This window comes from Limulus polyphemus, unplaced genomic scaffold (assembly GCF_000517525.1).
Source record: "Limulus polyphemus unplaced genomic scaffold, Limulus_polyphemus-2.1.2 Scaffold2925, whole genome shotgun sequence".
Lineage (NCBI taxonomy): Eukaryota > Metazoa > Arthropoda > Merostomata > Xiphosura > Limulidae > Limulus > Limulus polyphemus.
In genome coordinates this window covers 112376-129025 of record NW_013668535.1, presented here as the reverse complement: position 1 = coordinate 129025, position 16650 = coordinate 112376, and the positions used below count along the sequence as shown (strand labels likewise).

General features: G+C 33.3%; 1 protein-coding gene across 2 annotated transcripts in view; it reads right to left on the bottom strand.

Annotated features, from left to right (window-relative positions):
* Positions 1-16650, bottom strand: part of LOC106468232 (E3 SUMO-protein ligase PIAS2-like) — a 63251-nt gene that overhangs the window by 23112 nt on the left and 23489 nt on the right. For both annotated transcript variants that reach the window (XM_022396565.1, XM_013928645.2), the window contains exons 5-10: positions 15419-15545; positions 7600-7734; positions 6657-6762; positions 6045-6118; positions 5779-5939; positions 1493-1641 (exon numbers count right to left, since the gene is read on the bottom strand). In XM_022396565.1, coding sequence (XP_022252273.1) covers positions 1493-1641; positions 5779-5939; positions 6045-6118; positions 6657-6762; positions 7600-7734; positions 15419-15545 — 752 coding nt within the window. The remainder of the gene's footprint in view (positions 1-1492; positions 1642-5778; positions 5940-6044; positions 6119-6656; positions 6763-7599; positions 7735-15418; positions 15546-16650) is intronic.

Genomic DNA, 16650 nt, shown 5'->3' with positions numbered 1-16650 from the left:
CTTTAGTTAGCTAGGGCACACATTTTGTTTGATCCACCATCATGCCCCAAGTTGAACAATAAAATGCAGCCAAGTTAGCTAATCAATGAATATTTGCTGTAATATTCTTATCAGTGCTATAAGTGTAACTACCAGTTTGGGTGCCAGTTTTGATTTCATTACTTTAAATCACACAATCAATCTTTTTTTGGCCACATCTTTTTTCATACATAAGGTGTTTTTGATTAAATTCATTAATAACAGGACTGTCAATTGATGAAATGGAATGTTCCATAGCTGTCTAATATGTCAGTTATTTTGTAAATATTTGTATGTACTTGTTTACCACTTTCAACTTATAGTGACATCTCCGACAGTGACATGCAGAATTCAAACAATTGACAAAAACCCCCCTATTGTAAAGTAATGGAACATTCCAAACTTTCAATTGCTCTGTTGTCAAGAGTTCTTTCAGTGACCTCTCCAAACAATAAGCTAATACACAGTGCAGTACTAATGGGAGCCACGTGGCGTATCATCCCGAGAACTTAATATGGAACAAAAAGTTACTTTTATACCATGCTTTAGGGAGAAATTAAATATCATATATGAAATAAAAATCATTTTAATGGTCTGAAAAAAAATTGAAAGGGCAGAGCACAGATAGCCTATTGTGTAGCTTTGTGCTTAATTACAAACAAACAAATGTACATCTTTTAAGAAAGATATATAAGTAAAGGGTTAATACAGAGCTCACATAAGTAGTTTTAGGGGACAATTCTATAGCTCATTGTGAAATGTACTCTATAGTGGAAGTTATGAGAAAAATCTCTGAATTAAATAGCAGATGTTACACAAAAAGTGAAAGGAAACTAAGGATATCAACGTATCTCAATTTATTTTGTTGTGAAATCGTATATCCTGAAGAAAAAACACAAGTCAAACCAAACACAGGTATCGAAACCCGGATTCTAGCATTGTAAGTCCGCAGACATACCGCTGTGCCACTGGGGGCAAGTACATTTGTTCAAGCACTTTAAAACTAATCATTAAGTCACTTTTTTCACATGCTACAGAAAAACTACTTACATTGATACGATAGGTATACATAAATCATGTCTGTTTTATTTCTTGTAAACAGGAGAGTTAGCAGGATATCTTCTCTATCATAATTTTACAATAAATCTTCAGATACATCAAACCATATTAACAACATTCCTCAAATCATATTTTAAATATCAATGTTAATTATTGTATCCTTATACTAGTTGTAAAAATATTCTTTCAAAAGAAATTAATTAATACTGGAAAAGTCCAGAGATAGAAAGGTGAGGCAAAAATACAGTATTGGTACAATATCAAACTTTATTCACACAAATAAAAAATGTGTTCATTGTTTCACTGAAGAAATTACACAAGCAAACTTTTATGAATCTTAGTATTTTAGAATTTCTGAATTATGAATCCTGCAATAAAACAATTTTATATTCAGAAAAGCCAACAGTTCACTTACTTGAAGGATGACGTAAAGGTTTTTGGATTACTGAGCTTCCAATAACCTTGTTTTCTTTCTTAGGTAACACAGGTGTCCAACTTCCATTTTCATGAAACTGAATTTCACAGCACTCGGTGGGAGCTTTACTAAGGATTTCAGTGAAGAGCCTGAGTATGGAACAATAAGCTTTGGTTGCAATTTACATAATAACTACAATCACATAAATTATATTTTATGTTAATAAAACGTTGAGAGGTTTAAAAGAATGATAAGGCCCATGGACCACATAATATTTTCACAAGGGTGAGTTACTTACTAATATTTTTTTTTATAAGTCCTTAAGCAGTGGGCAGATGTTAGAAAACTGAAATTTTCAAGGTGGTATCCAGGTATTTATAGGCCTGTTTGTCTTACATCAGTGGTGGGAAAATGTACTGTAAGTCTGATAAAAAATGCTTTGGAAATTCATTAATCAAAGTTTAAAATTTTGTTGGATAATCAACATAGTTTCACTGGGGGGAAAACCTTTCCTTACTAATCTTTCAAAATTCTTTGTAAAGATTATGTAGATGAGAATGAAGGTGTGGATTTGATATATCTGAATTTTCAGAAAGCATTTGACAAGGTGCCACGTAAAAGGTTTGTTAAACAAATCTCTGTATGTGTAGAAGATAAGTTGGTTCTTTGGATCAAAAAAATGGCTAAATGGAAGAAAGCAGAAGATAGTTATAAATAAAGGTTAAATCAAACAGTATTATGTCATAAGTAGCTCAAGTTTCCAGTATTAGGACCTTTGCTTTATTTTGATTTACATCAATGACACAAAGAATAGTCAAAAAATTACTCAAACTTGCTGAGAATACTAAGGTCTTGGGTATTGCTAGCTGTGAGAAGGACAACACTAGTAGTTAATGGTCTACTAGCATGTCAACAAATAGCTGGATTGCATACATAAACAGACAGCATACAATGAACAGCTCACCCACAATTTAACTCAAGTTACTTGCTTGCCCAGTATAAGTAACTTATATATAACTAGATATAGTTTAAAATATACGTATATATATATATTTTGTTTTTCAGTAGTATTTTCACTGGTTATCCACCCATCACAACTGTTACCTGGTTCTAAATTTACAACTCAGTTCTTAAAAAAAAAATTATGCAAAGTTTAAGTCGAAGTAATGTAAACAGAGTTGGAGACAAACTTATTATTTTTAAGAGGAAACAGTAAGCAAAAATCAGAAACAAGCATAAAAAGTCACGACACAGAGAGTGAAAATGAAAGTGAAAGCAATCGTAGTGATAGACTCAAATTAAATTCTAGTGGCAGGCCAGCAACATTGATTAGTAAGTCACTGATATTTAACAGTGTACAAAAATCCTCGAGTACTTTATAAATCAAGTTATTCAACCATTCATTATACTCTCAAAATTTGCTTATACCATATTAACTTTCACCTCTTCCATTGACAATAATAAACATAGGAGACAAAGAATCAAGTAAACAAAAAGTTTTGATTAATCCATATTAAATTTTTCTCTTATTAAATGATTATCGGTCAATTCACCACCTGCAGACAGTTCGCAGTTATCATGGTTTTGCAGCACGGCACGATCGACATTCTAGGACAGAAATGAGGCTTATCATTTACAGGAAACTTTCAAACTTGATGACTGTGTGATTTATAATAGTAAATATTGTAATATGTCAATAATAATATGACCTTCCAAAAGTTTCTACATTTTTGTATGACTCGTTCAACTTGTTTCAACTGTAGCTAGCTGCTGCTCGTCATCATTCAAGGTATTAGGATGCAGTGATCATTGCCATAGACGTGTTCTTTCACTTTGCTACACTAATCTTAATTATCAAAGTTTTGTCGTTGAAATAATTGAGGTAAGCTCTGCCCATTGATTGTGTTAACTTTTCTGATAGTGCAGGCACACTCAGGAATCTTGTAATTTCTCAATGTGTGTTATAATGACAGGTGGCTGTAGATGCCGTAACATCCGTATGTAAACGTATATACATACAACCTAAGTGTCATCATTATGTATCAATATTGCCTGTGCAGCATGGGTATTGTGTGACGAAAGTCAGCCAGGGTGTGCTATTAAAAGATTACTTTGTTTTGTTACCAGTTACCAATGTCAATAAGGTAATAGTATCCAATCGAATAAACAGTTGGAAGCTTTATAATTAATTTCATGACCACTAAATTGGTGCTCATTACTAATTGGTGAAAAGTTAAAAAATTGAGAGATATTTGTTTGAATTTGTTTCAGTACCTCATGCAGAATAGTGAGAATACGTAGAGTAGCCTATACCTTTCAGGGCTATGCTACAGAATACACGATGGTTTCGGGGTTAACATCTTTTTAATATTTCATATATAATTATATCATTTACTGTTTTCATTTACTTTTCCATCCAAAAATTCATACCTTTTTATTATCGGCAGTTTTAGTTATACTTTTGTTAGAAAAAGGTTTTGTCATCACCAGGTACCTTTTGTAATAGAATACAACAAATTGGATACTACTGTACATCCCTATGTGAGTTACGTCTTTTGTAATAGCATACAACAAATTGGATACTACTGTACATCCCTATGTGAGTTATTTCTTTTGTAATAGCATACAACAAATTGGATACTACTGTACATCCTATGTGAGTTATGTCTTTTGTAATAGAATACAACAAATTGGATACTACTGTACACCCTATGTGAGTTATGTCCTTTGTAATAGAATATAACAAATTGGATACTACTGTACACCCTATGTGAGTTATGTCTTTTGTAATAGCATACAACAAATTGGATACTACTGTACATCCTATGTGAGTTATTTCTTTTGTAATAGAATACAACAAATTGGATACTACTGTACATCCTATGTGAGTTATGTCTTTTGTAACAGAATACAACAAATTGGATACTACTGTACACCCTATGTGAGTTATGTCCTTTGTAATAGAATATAATAAATTGGATACTACTGTACATCCTATGTGAGTTATTTCTTTTGTAATAGCATACAACAAATTGGATACTACTGTACATCCCTATGTGAGTTATGTCCTTTGTAATAGAATACAACAAATTGGATACTACTGTACACCCTATGTGAGTTATGTCTTTTGTAATAGCATACAACAAATTGGATACTACTGTACACCCTATGTGAGTTATGTCCTTTGTAATAGAATACAACAAATTGGATATTACTATACATCCCTATGTGAGTTATGTCCTTTGCAATAGCATACAACAAATTGGATACTACTGTACACCCTATGTGAGTTATGTCTTTTGTAATAGGATACAACAAATTGGATACTACTGTACATCCCTATGTGAGTTATGTCCTTTGTAATAGAATACAATAAATTGGATACTACTGTACATCGCTATGTGAGTTATGTCTTTTGGTTTCAGTGGGGTTTGATATATCTGTGGACAATTATTCGGTTTTATAATCAGTAAAATCTAGTTATTGTAATTTCTTATGGGAATTATTTTCTATGGCTGTTGAAAATAGTTTTTAAAACCATGATTTCATGTCACTTGGTATTTCTGTAAGGTGCACAGATTTATAACAGGTCAAAACAGGCAGATCCACAAGAGTCATACGTCTGGATATTCTAACACTTTGTTAAAACACAGCTTAAACAGTACTTACAAGTTATTTAAATAACACTTAGCTAAGAGAGAGATTAACTGCATTTCACTAATGAGTATTTTAACAATACACTGCTAAGAGAAACCTTACTAGTTCTTAGTTAGAAGATACTTAAACATTACTTTGGTAAGAGATAGAGTAACATTGCAAAAAGCTAAACTATTCAAACAGAATCATAATCTCCATGAAATTATTTTCAACTGAGTAGTCAAACATACTAAGATGATTTTTTTAACAATCTTTTTTGGATATTCAAAAATATTTATTGTACCTAACAGCCAACTCTGTGGATATTATGCAAATGCTCAGTTTTGTTCTTGACCTCATTGACCTGAAATTTGTGTCATTTCATTTCTTTTCCATGTATTTTAATGAGATACTACTTGAATACTAAGTCTGATGTTACCTTCTGTTCACTGATCTTGTCAATCCTTCTTCATAAGCAAAGTTTAAAAACCCCAAATAATTTCACTTCTATCACACATAAAATCTAGCTAATAACTTTAAAATGTTATGATTAAAAAAACAGTAACACACAAAAAAAGTTAATTGTATGTCATTCAAGAAAACAAGGAATACTGACTATATATTTTCCTCGACAGAAAATTTAAACCTACCCATCAATCACCAGATTTGAGAAAATGGCAGGTTTATCACATACTGGACATATCCATGTGGGCTTCTTTTCATTCATTTGAAGGTACAAAGATGCATCAAAACACTGCACATGGACACACGTAGTGACTCTACATGGAATCTGCATTCTCATTTTACCTAACTGCAATAGAATGATGATAGCTTAAAAAACATAACATTTGTAACTTTCAGAAGGTCAATGAAAGCATAACAGTCAAAACAATGATAAAAACTAAGTCTTACTTACCGGACACATTAAAGATCCTCTTAAACTGGTAGTAGCAATTTCTGAATCAGGATCATGCTGCAACTTCTCTTTGACTGAAAGGTTTGCATGAAACAATAATTACATATTCAAACAAAGCTAGATAAAAATATGATAACTTGGTTAAATTGGTAAATTAACCCACAAATCTAGCTGATAATTAGTACAGATTGAAAATACACAATGTACACAAATAATTTGACAGTTCTTAGAGCTCTGATAATGCTAATTTATGAGATACCTAGTAGTAAACACAACTAGAATAAAGATATGCAATTATAGAACTAAGTACATTTACTTTTAATGATGTGACAAACTTTTATTCATTACAGAAATCCATGAAGTAACATCAAAACATAATAAATGCTTGCTTTCCATACTGATTTTGTATTATTAACATAATAATATAAAAGTTATGAGCTTAAGATTTGGTTAAGTAATAACCGAGTCTTCACAGATTCTAAACGGCAACAAACTCAAAACTTAATATTAAAATTAGTAAGGCAGGATTGAAATAAATGCAAAAGTAGATAACTTTATAAACATTAAAATGATTCGGCATTACAAATAATGTGACAGAGTTCAAACACATACTCATTGCTCTAGTATGGTCAGGATTTTTTATTCCTGAACTTCTAAGTCGAGAAAGTAATGTTGAGGAGCTTAGTTTTCTTACGAGGTATACAGCTACTGAATATCCCTAGAAAACACATATACACAAGTTGTATGTTCTAGAAATATGGCCAAAAATAAAAATCAGTTAGCATATTTTAGATGTAAATATATGTACTTAATATCTAAAAAGAATAAACAACATGGGCAGAACAGCTCATTACAGACGTATCTAATCAAACAGCCCTGGCAGAACATACCACTTTTTAGAATATACATAGTTATACAGAATTTTAGTAAAAGAGCATTTTATAAACCTATACATGTATCTAAACAAATGAATATGACTTAAGCAGAATAATACTTTCTAGACCTACACAAATTTCTCTGTAATTGAACAAGTATATGACACGTGCAGAACTCAACTCCTCAAACTCCACTAAATCTCAATCATTTTCAGGTTGTCAGAAAAAACCAGCATTAGACTCTCGAGCTAGTTGTGAGAAAAACTAAGCATTAGGCTCTCGATTAGGTTGTGAGAAAAACCAAGCATTAGGCTCTCGATTTGGTTGTGAGAAAAACCAAGCATTAGGCTCTCGATTTGGTTGTGAGAAAAACCAAACATTGGCTCTTAAGCTAGTTATGAGAAATTTGAGTATTAGGCTCTCGAGCTAGTTGCCATGAACACTCAGAAATGGACCAAACTATTTGTCACTTCACCTAGTAAGATACTGCAAAATATACAACTAAAATTCTACTTAAATGCCACAGAAGAACATCTCAGAACACATACTAACAAAAAGAACATTTCAAATATTTACATAAGTACTACACTCTATAATTAAAAACTAAGACTTTTTGTATGAAAAGTTATTTTACTTCCATTACACATTAAAACCTATCATTTAGGAGGTTATTAACGTACCCGACCATATTCTGATGCCCATGACACACTAATATGATTGGCAACAGTTGGACATAGCCTACACAATCCTGTAATATTTACTGGTCGACTAGGTCGTTTGGGTTCCACTCCAGGTTTGTTGGTAGGAATAGGATTCTGTAAAAACAACATTTGTAACTTATTACAATAGAAATGAAAATATTCACTTTGCATGAACCTCTTACATGATTCAGGAACAGCATATTGAACAATTATAATGCAATCCAGAATAATGTTAACTGTCCATAATATTCTCACAAATATAGAAAAAATTAAAATCATATAGTGAAAATTTTAATAGCAAGGTGCCCTTAATATCAAAAATAAGCCATGCAAAGCTGGATTCCACATTGACCATACTAACTTTCTGAATTTTAAGGCCCACCATTTTGTTTGGTGTATGCAGTACATGGATGTTCATGAGTTGCACATTGCCATGACATGGAGCATTGTCAACAGGAGGTCTCAGGGGTAGATTAGCTGTGCCCTTTTTTTCTTTATTATTGGTCACAAAGTTTCGAAGTACTTCTCTTTAGAGTTTGAACTGCTAAACATTCCCATTTATTTTCTGTGTTTATTTTAGTGTTAATGACTGAAGTAGAAATCCACTGACAATAAAGCAACAAATCACCGCTTGTCGTTAAACTGTTTACGTGACACGTAATATGATTCTCTCGAGAGCAGCAAAGCACACACACAGAAATTTGAACCCTGCTCTAAGAATACGACATGAAATTTATTAACTTGTGTATCCTATATCATTTATAATGAGAATTCCCCAGAGTAATAAGATTGGACTTTGAATCTGTGAAAATGTTTATTACAGTATACGGTTCAGAGTCAATCCAATAAACATCTCAAGTGTTTGAATATTGGTCTTTCTTCTGGGATATTTGGAATTTAGCGGTATACCATACAGGCATACAATGATAACAGCCCGCTTTACTGAGTGCTCATATAGAGAACAAGACCAAAGACACTGCCCTTAATCCATTATATCAAGGTGCCCATTACTGCAAAACTTATTTTGGTTACAAACAGTAGAAAAAAGAAAGAGATTGAAAAATCCTGCCCTTAATGGTGTGGTGCCCGTTAATCAAGGTTCTAGTGTACTAACTTATGTCAAACATTAAAGGTCAAGAGAAATTAAAAGCTTGGCACAGTTTACAAGTCTAGCTGAACATTAACTATATATGTACATTACTTGAGTAAAGGTCAAGAGAAATTAAAAGCTTGGCACAGTTTACAAGTCTAGCTGAACATTAACTATATATGTACATTACTTGAGTAAATGTCAAGAGAAATTAAAAGCTTGGCACAGTTTACAAGTCTAGCTGAATATTAACTATATATGTACATTACTTGAGTAAATGTCAAGAGAAATTAAAAGCTTGGCACAGTTTACAAGTCTAGCTGAACATTTACTATATATGTACATTACTTGAGTCAATGAGTATATACGTAGCTGAAGTTCTAACCTCATTTACTTAAGTAATGTACATATATAGTTAACGTAGGTTACAACTTTAGCAAGACTTGTAAATTGTGCCATCAGGTCAAATCCCTCCCATGCCAAACTGGCACTTAGGAACTCCAGCTTTATTGTCACAAGAATGGTGACACAATCAGCCTATACAGGATGCCAGTCCATTGTTTGTTAACCTCCCAGCTATTAGCTGGTACCTATCATATCATATAGCTGAGTAGCCTAAAACATTTCTTTCAATAGCATGTTGTGAGCAAGCCTCAAACTTTCAACCATCCTATTATGAACCCAAACTGAGAAGCCACAATGCCTCCCTCCATATATCACTGGAACAATTCTATGATACCTACACATTATTAAGTTCCTTGCAGTTGTAATAAGGAGTACTTTTAAAATCCTACTAGAACAAAAAAGTGATAAACATTAACTACAACACATCAATGCAGAAAGAAAGTATTATGGACCTTGGACTAACCTTACTATAATGGACATAGCATACATATATGTATATGACCTAAAGAATAATTACAATCTGGCACCATCTATTCAATGTATATACAATGTGGCGCCATCTATTAAATGGCACCACAAACAAATATCCATAAAACATTTCACACTTTGGGTATTCTAGATTCAGACAATTAGAAAAATAACTACTGTATGTGCAACAACCATTTCTTTATCACAGAACACAATTTTAAATAAAAGTACTCTACTCACAATAAGAACACGACTTTTACTAAGATTGTATGCGAGGGTTTGATTATATCTTTATTAACGTAATTTGTAAATACAGTACTCAAAAATTGGAGTACTTAAAAAAAAACTTATTTTTTCAAAGAAGGGTACCACTTTTAATATATAAAAACATTAACAGTTTATATCAGCACATAATGAACACTTTTCCAATGCAGTACTTCCCAGAAAAATCCTTTTTAGAAAATGTTTACTTTTTCTAAATTTTATCAATGAGATATGAATACTACAATTAGTAATAACTAGTACAAACATCCATCCTTAGGGCAGAGTTTCTGCAAGTACAGACAATTAAGACTTACAACTGCCTTGTTTCACAAATTTTAGAATTCACAACTGATCTATCAGTGTTTTCCAATCATTACAAGTTTTTGCTTAATGATAGTACATATTCTTTTTTGAGACTGGTATTTAAAATTAGCTATATTAGTTACTAAGTTATTATTTTCAGATCTGATTTGTGTATATAGCTTGCTTTAATTTGAAGCTATTCAGTGATATAGAAAGGAGTTAAAACTAGTGGGCTACTTGGCTAGACATGCAAATTTTACAACGAATGATTGAAAATATAAGGAACTCTTAAAAGCAGCTCCCGTGCTGCGAAAGGCAACTCAAACTCAATCCAAGGGGCATGCCCCCCCCAAAATTAATATAATATACAGTTGCTATGTAAGTCAACTAAATAAAAGTGTGGGTGCTATAGCATTCTTGGTTATGATATCTTTGCTATTGATAACTTGTTCCTTAACTGTTAATTGTTTTTACCTGGATATGTAAAAACTCAGAATTTTATCACAAAGTATAAAGTTTATAGCAGCTCAATATGTGAAAATTTCGGCACAGATTTTGTATTTGTAGCTTATAAACTCTTCATGCAAAGCATTCTATCAGCAGACAGGAGCTAGACAGATATATGACATGGAACAACGTTCAAAGAGAAGGTGACAGGAAAAATACTGCTAAACAATGACCTGAACCACCAACAAAGTATTGTTACGACAGCGGAAGTCACGTGATGCTGGTAACACACGATCAATTTCACGGATGACCGTGAATTATCGAGTAAGACCGAGTTTGTTTGAGACGCCCTCTTTTTTGAGTATATAAGCCTGGCAGAGAAAGCCTGTGAGAATGAATTACGGGAGTTCCAGGTAATTTACGATTCTGTTTTGAACTAGTGTGTGTTTTCAAGATTGTGAATCACTGTGATTTATAGCGTGTATTATAAAAGTTGTTAAGTTTAAAGTGACGAGAAAGGTACTGACTGTGGAATTACTGTGTAATAAAAGTTTGTATTGAGAAAGAATAAACTGGTTTAACCTAGAAATTAACAAACAAGCAGATACGTTAACAGTATGTTACTGTGTATGCTTCAGTCTCTTCTCTCTTTAAATAATTCCTTCGTTGTACATGTTTTTTCTTTTCTCTTCAGAAGTTTAAGAAGTTATTTTCACCTTTTTTTCCTTAAATGCTCATTTAATACTTAACGTGACTGCATATAAACCTTAGTTCCACCTAAATCTATTCCAACTGATTCATGTAGCTGCATAAATCTGATTACACAGTAATACTTGAATCTGGCATAAATATACTGTTAAGAATCTAATTAAAGCAGTTATAAGTTAGTAGTTCACAATCACATAATCATATCTGGTACCTTTTAATGCTTCCAAACATGATGATATTTGTTACATCTTTAATGCTGAGTACAACTAAGCATGATCATATCGAGTATATTCCTCATGTTCAACACCACTATTCATTGTAGCACAGTGATGTACCATATGTTTTCCATCCATTTAATTAAAAGGTAAATATTTTTTAATGATGTTGTTTTTCATAATTCTCTTCTCAGGCACGATAAGGCACTCCAGTGAGTTACTATGTTCAGAGTAACAGAGTTCTTGGTAAAGGACAAAGCTTATTGGTCTGATTCTCTTTAGCAGGCTGAGATAATCAGGTAATAGTTGCAGCAAATCATGCCCTTAATTTTCACACTTTGTGCTGGTTAAGTACCATAACTTACACACAACAAGGGCTTGCAATGAAATAAAGACTAATTTGATATTAAACTCATGTTTGTGTTACATATCTCAGAATTTTGTGTATTTTTAGTTTAATCTAATATCTGCTCAAAAGCTCCTAAAGTTCTATATTTCTATGTTACAGGTCAGTCTTTTTTTATTTTACTTTATCTTATAAAAATTCACCTTCTGTGAACTGAGTTTTACTTTATTTACTCTTGCTTTTATGTAGAAAGCACCTTAAGGTTCCTTAACATACTTACCACCACTGACATTATAGCTATTTTTCGATCTCCGGGGTTTCCACTCTTTGCCCATCTAAGCAATTAAAACACTTGCTCCAGTCTTTATATACCCCACCTGAATGTTCTTAGCAAATTCTAATTTGCAAATTTCTCCATCAACTTCAATGCACCCTCTATCTAGGTACTGTATATAAGCACCTCATTCAGATAACATAATCACTTTTTTCTTGAAAAAGCATTTGGCACAAACAGAAGTATTGTGATTATTCACATACTTTACGTTGCGACTTTGGATGTAGTTGGCATGACTACGGTTATATTTTTGCTTATACTTACAAATTAGTTAATTAAAAAATAAAAAAATGATAGGTATGAATTCCCAAATGAATGTTTCTAATATGGAGGCCAACCAGACCTCTTATCTTCCACCTCTGCTATCTGATGTTTGTCAATGGCCAGGGGAGGGGTTACTCTCAGTCAAGGCTTTCCATGATATGATCCATTGTGAGATGGAGACACACATATGGGAACCAAGCGTGTCTTTCCAGAGGGTTCTGTGGCAGTTTTTGCAAATGACTCTGATTCAGTTAGAGAGAATTTAGACTTGCTTTTTCCAGCTCCTTCTTTTACTAGGTTGGCCTCAACAGAGGATCCTTTTGATCAGCCACCTCCAGCTCCTTTTGTTCAGTTGGTTACTCAGGTTTGTGAGGTTTTGGGGGTGTCTGCTATTGCATTTGACTCTACTCCTTCCTTGTTGGTGGAAAGGATGACTAGTGACTACTTCATTTTTTCTCCTTCTCCTAATATTGCTGTTCATGCTGACAGATTAACTGTTCATTTACGTGATGGGATAGCTATAACTTGTCCCCAACATTTACCCAAACAGTATGCTTTGGCTTTTCACCACCAGGAGAAGGTATATTTAGATTCGCAATGGGTAGAACCCCTTTCAGACCTGTGGGTTTCTAGATTGGAACCTGTGATCACTTTGAACAGATTAAAGTTTTCTCAGATTCGTCTTACTCTCACGACTGTCCTGAGGTATTTACCTTCGATCCAACTTTTGTTGGAAGCCTATCAACGTTCCACTCAGCAATTTGAGGATGAGTTGGGGACTTTGCTGATGTCTACTTCAGTTCTTTCTCTGGTTTCTTGGTTGTTCCTTTACCGTCTTCTGTCCTCAGGGAAGTTCCTTTTTCCATCCCATGTGGTTTGTCTGGGTTCCAGAGATGTTAGAATCACAAATTGATTCAGCTTGTTTAGGTTCTTCTTTATCATCATTAGCTTCTACCTTTCTGGTGCTAATTTAAAGGTGTTGGCTTGTAGTGTTTCCCAACCTCCTCCACCTTTTGTTCCCATAATAGAGTCCATCCATATTCTCGAGGATCTTAGTCTTGGATGGACTGTCAACAACGGCATTGGTGACTATCCCATGGGCAAGAAAGCATGTTTACATCCCTTTCTGGACATCTGGAGCTCTTTCACCAGGGATGGATTCAGGGTGGGTTGTTCAATTTACCTCAACTCCACCATTATCTGCTATACCTGTTACCTTTTCACCTCCAAAAGATCCATGACAAGTGAAGCTTCATTTCCAGACCATAATAGAATTGTTAATCAAAAAGGCAGTAGAGAGGGTTGATACCCTTCTTTTGGGATTTTATTCCTGTATATTTGTTGTACTCAAGAAGACAGGAGATTGGTGTCCAATCATCGATATGTGCTTGACTCAACCAATTTTTAGATCCTCCTCACTTTACTATGGAATCTTTTCTCAACCTATGATGGTACTTTGCCCCAGGGCCCTAGATGACCAAGTTCAATGTTACTGATGCTTATCTCCATATCCTCATAGCAGAATCTTCATGGAGGTTTCTCAGATTTGTGCACAAGGTTCAGGTCCTGGAACTCAGGGCTCTACCTTTTTGTCTTGCATCAGCACCTTATGTCATCTGCATTCTTTGGGTCTGTGCACAAATCATTATATGAACAACTGGCACCTTCTGGTAGCATCCAGTCGATTAGCAGAACAACGCTCTCAGATTCTCCTTTCAGAAGCCACAAAAGCGGGATCTCTTATCAGACTGGAGAAATTTATTCTGTCACATATGCAATATCTCTTCCAACTGAGTGTGTTTTTCAACACTCACTACAGTCGAGCTTAACCATCCCATATCAGGTTACAAGCCATGGAAAGAGACATCAGGCTTTTACTTCTGTCTCCTTCTCCTACTGCGCGGATGGTTCTCTTTTTTGGGGGATATTGGAATCCCTCGATTCTCTCATTTCTTTGGGATAAGCAAATATGAGGTCTCTTCAGTGGTCACTGCTCGACCGATGGACCATGAATTCCGACCCTTTGGATCATCCTGTCTCATTACTCAGGAGCAACATCATCGATTGCGAATGGTGGTTGGATTGGAACAACACTACAATTGGAGTACCCATTCTGTTCCTTTGGTTGAGTATGACATACACGATCCCGTTATTCCAAGCCTGGGGTGTTGCCTTTTGGAGAACCTCCTGTTGACAGAGAACCTAACTTCTCTGCTCTGATGGTTATCTAAGATACTGTTATGATCATATTTAGTATATTTATAATGTCCATTATTACTACACATGATAATATCTGGTATATTCCTATGTTCAATACTATTAAACATGATATTCTAATATTAAAAGGTTAAAATTCAAGAAACTTGTGAATGTATTCAAAATATTAAAATCCACAAATGAACAACATTTTATAATATACAATTAAAATCTTTACTTAAACCAATCAACAGTTGTAAATGTCACTCTACAGCTTTCGTACTTAACTGTTTTAACACTCCTGAAGATGGCGTAAAACCATGTTGAAACATACAGAGTGACTTTTACAATCACTGATTTTAAGTTAAGATTTTAATTCTATATTATAAAACATTGTTCATTTTGTGGATTTTAATATGATATTCTAATTTACAAAAACAGTCACCAATAAATTGAAGTGTGTGTGTTGAAGACAGTATCATAAGCTTGCAAGCAAAGTAAAAATAAATGTTTCAAGAACTTTTTAAATATGTTTACCCAACTAGTTTCTAGTACAGTTACCTACAGCTTGCATCTCAATTAAACATGTTTAAAATAAAATTTTCACATTTTGCACAGAAAAACTTAGCATTAACACAAGTATCAACTCAGTTTTATATCTCCAAATTAGAACAGCTTATCTGGAAAGTGTTTATTAATTTTTCTTAAAAATTACTAAAGACTGTTTTTCAAATGGCTAAAAAGTGTTAATACTTTACCGGGAGAGGGCACATTTTACAGTTGACCCTAACACATATGCTAGGAGGGAAGTTGTCCTCCTGTTCACAGCTGGTCTCAAGAAGACAAAACCGTAACTGGACTTGAACTCCATAATCTTTGCTTCCTCTATAATTGAACATATCTTAACTTTTGTTCAAACAATAAATAAAGTTTTATTTACACCAATCTTTAAACAAACTGTAATTGGTGAGTAAAATTTCATACACTCTTTAACAAGAGCAAAAAAAGCTATAAACTAAAACTAGAAATATCATGAAAAAAAGAAAGAATGGTGGTTGGGGCACTTAAAAACTATAAATGAAAGTAATAACTTGTCTAGGATAAAAAAAATCATGACAGAAAACACAAACAAATAAAAACTTTAGGCATTAAAAATAACAATAAATAATAAAAAATACACCAGTAACCAAAAAAAGAAACAAAAACAACTTATGGAGAATCTTGGTCTCATTCATTTGGGCAGTGAATTAATAGATTTTATAAAGACAGTAACATTTGAGATTTATGGTTATTAACTGTTGCCACCAACTAGTAAGTCTATTTACATTTTGTCAATATTAACTCCAAATAAATTCAGTTATTTCTACACTGTTACTAACCTTAAATTGTTTTAAGTGATTTAATTACTTCACAAAAATTAATACTGATATCTTATAATTAACAGCAATAAACTTTTCTGTGCTTTAAAATAGAAATAAATTATGTGAGCTCAAGTATGTATAATGTTTTTCACAAAATTACACAAGTAAGCACTTTGTTAATGAAGTATAAAAAGCAGTAATAATACAGGAATGCAATAGTTTTATTGTTTTGAAATGTTCAGATCTTCTACAGTAATTCCTGCACGCCATATGTACTTTTACACAAGTGAATCATTTTCACTGAAATTGGGTTACATTTTGTTATGCTCAAAATGCTGACAACCACTGGCTAAAGATTTCTCTTGACCAACTGCAACATGACTCTTATCGATCGTTCTAGAACCACGAGAAACACACACCACTAGTATATAATCAGTTAGCAGACCACATGACAAGTCATTTCTGGATAGTATTTGGTTGTGTATGCTCTTTGACAACAAAATGTTGTGTAAATGACCTAAACATATTGTTATGTATCTGCTCGTTTGTTAATTTCCGGTATAAATTCTTTCTGGGGAACTTCAGCGATACAAGACCTTTCTTAATTAAAACTAGTTTATTCTTTCTTG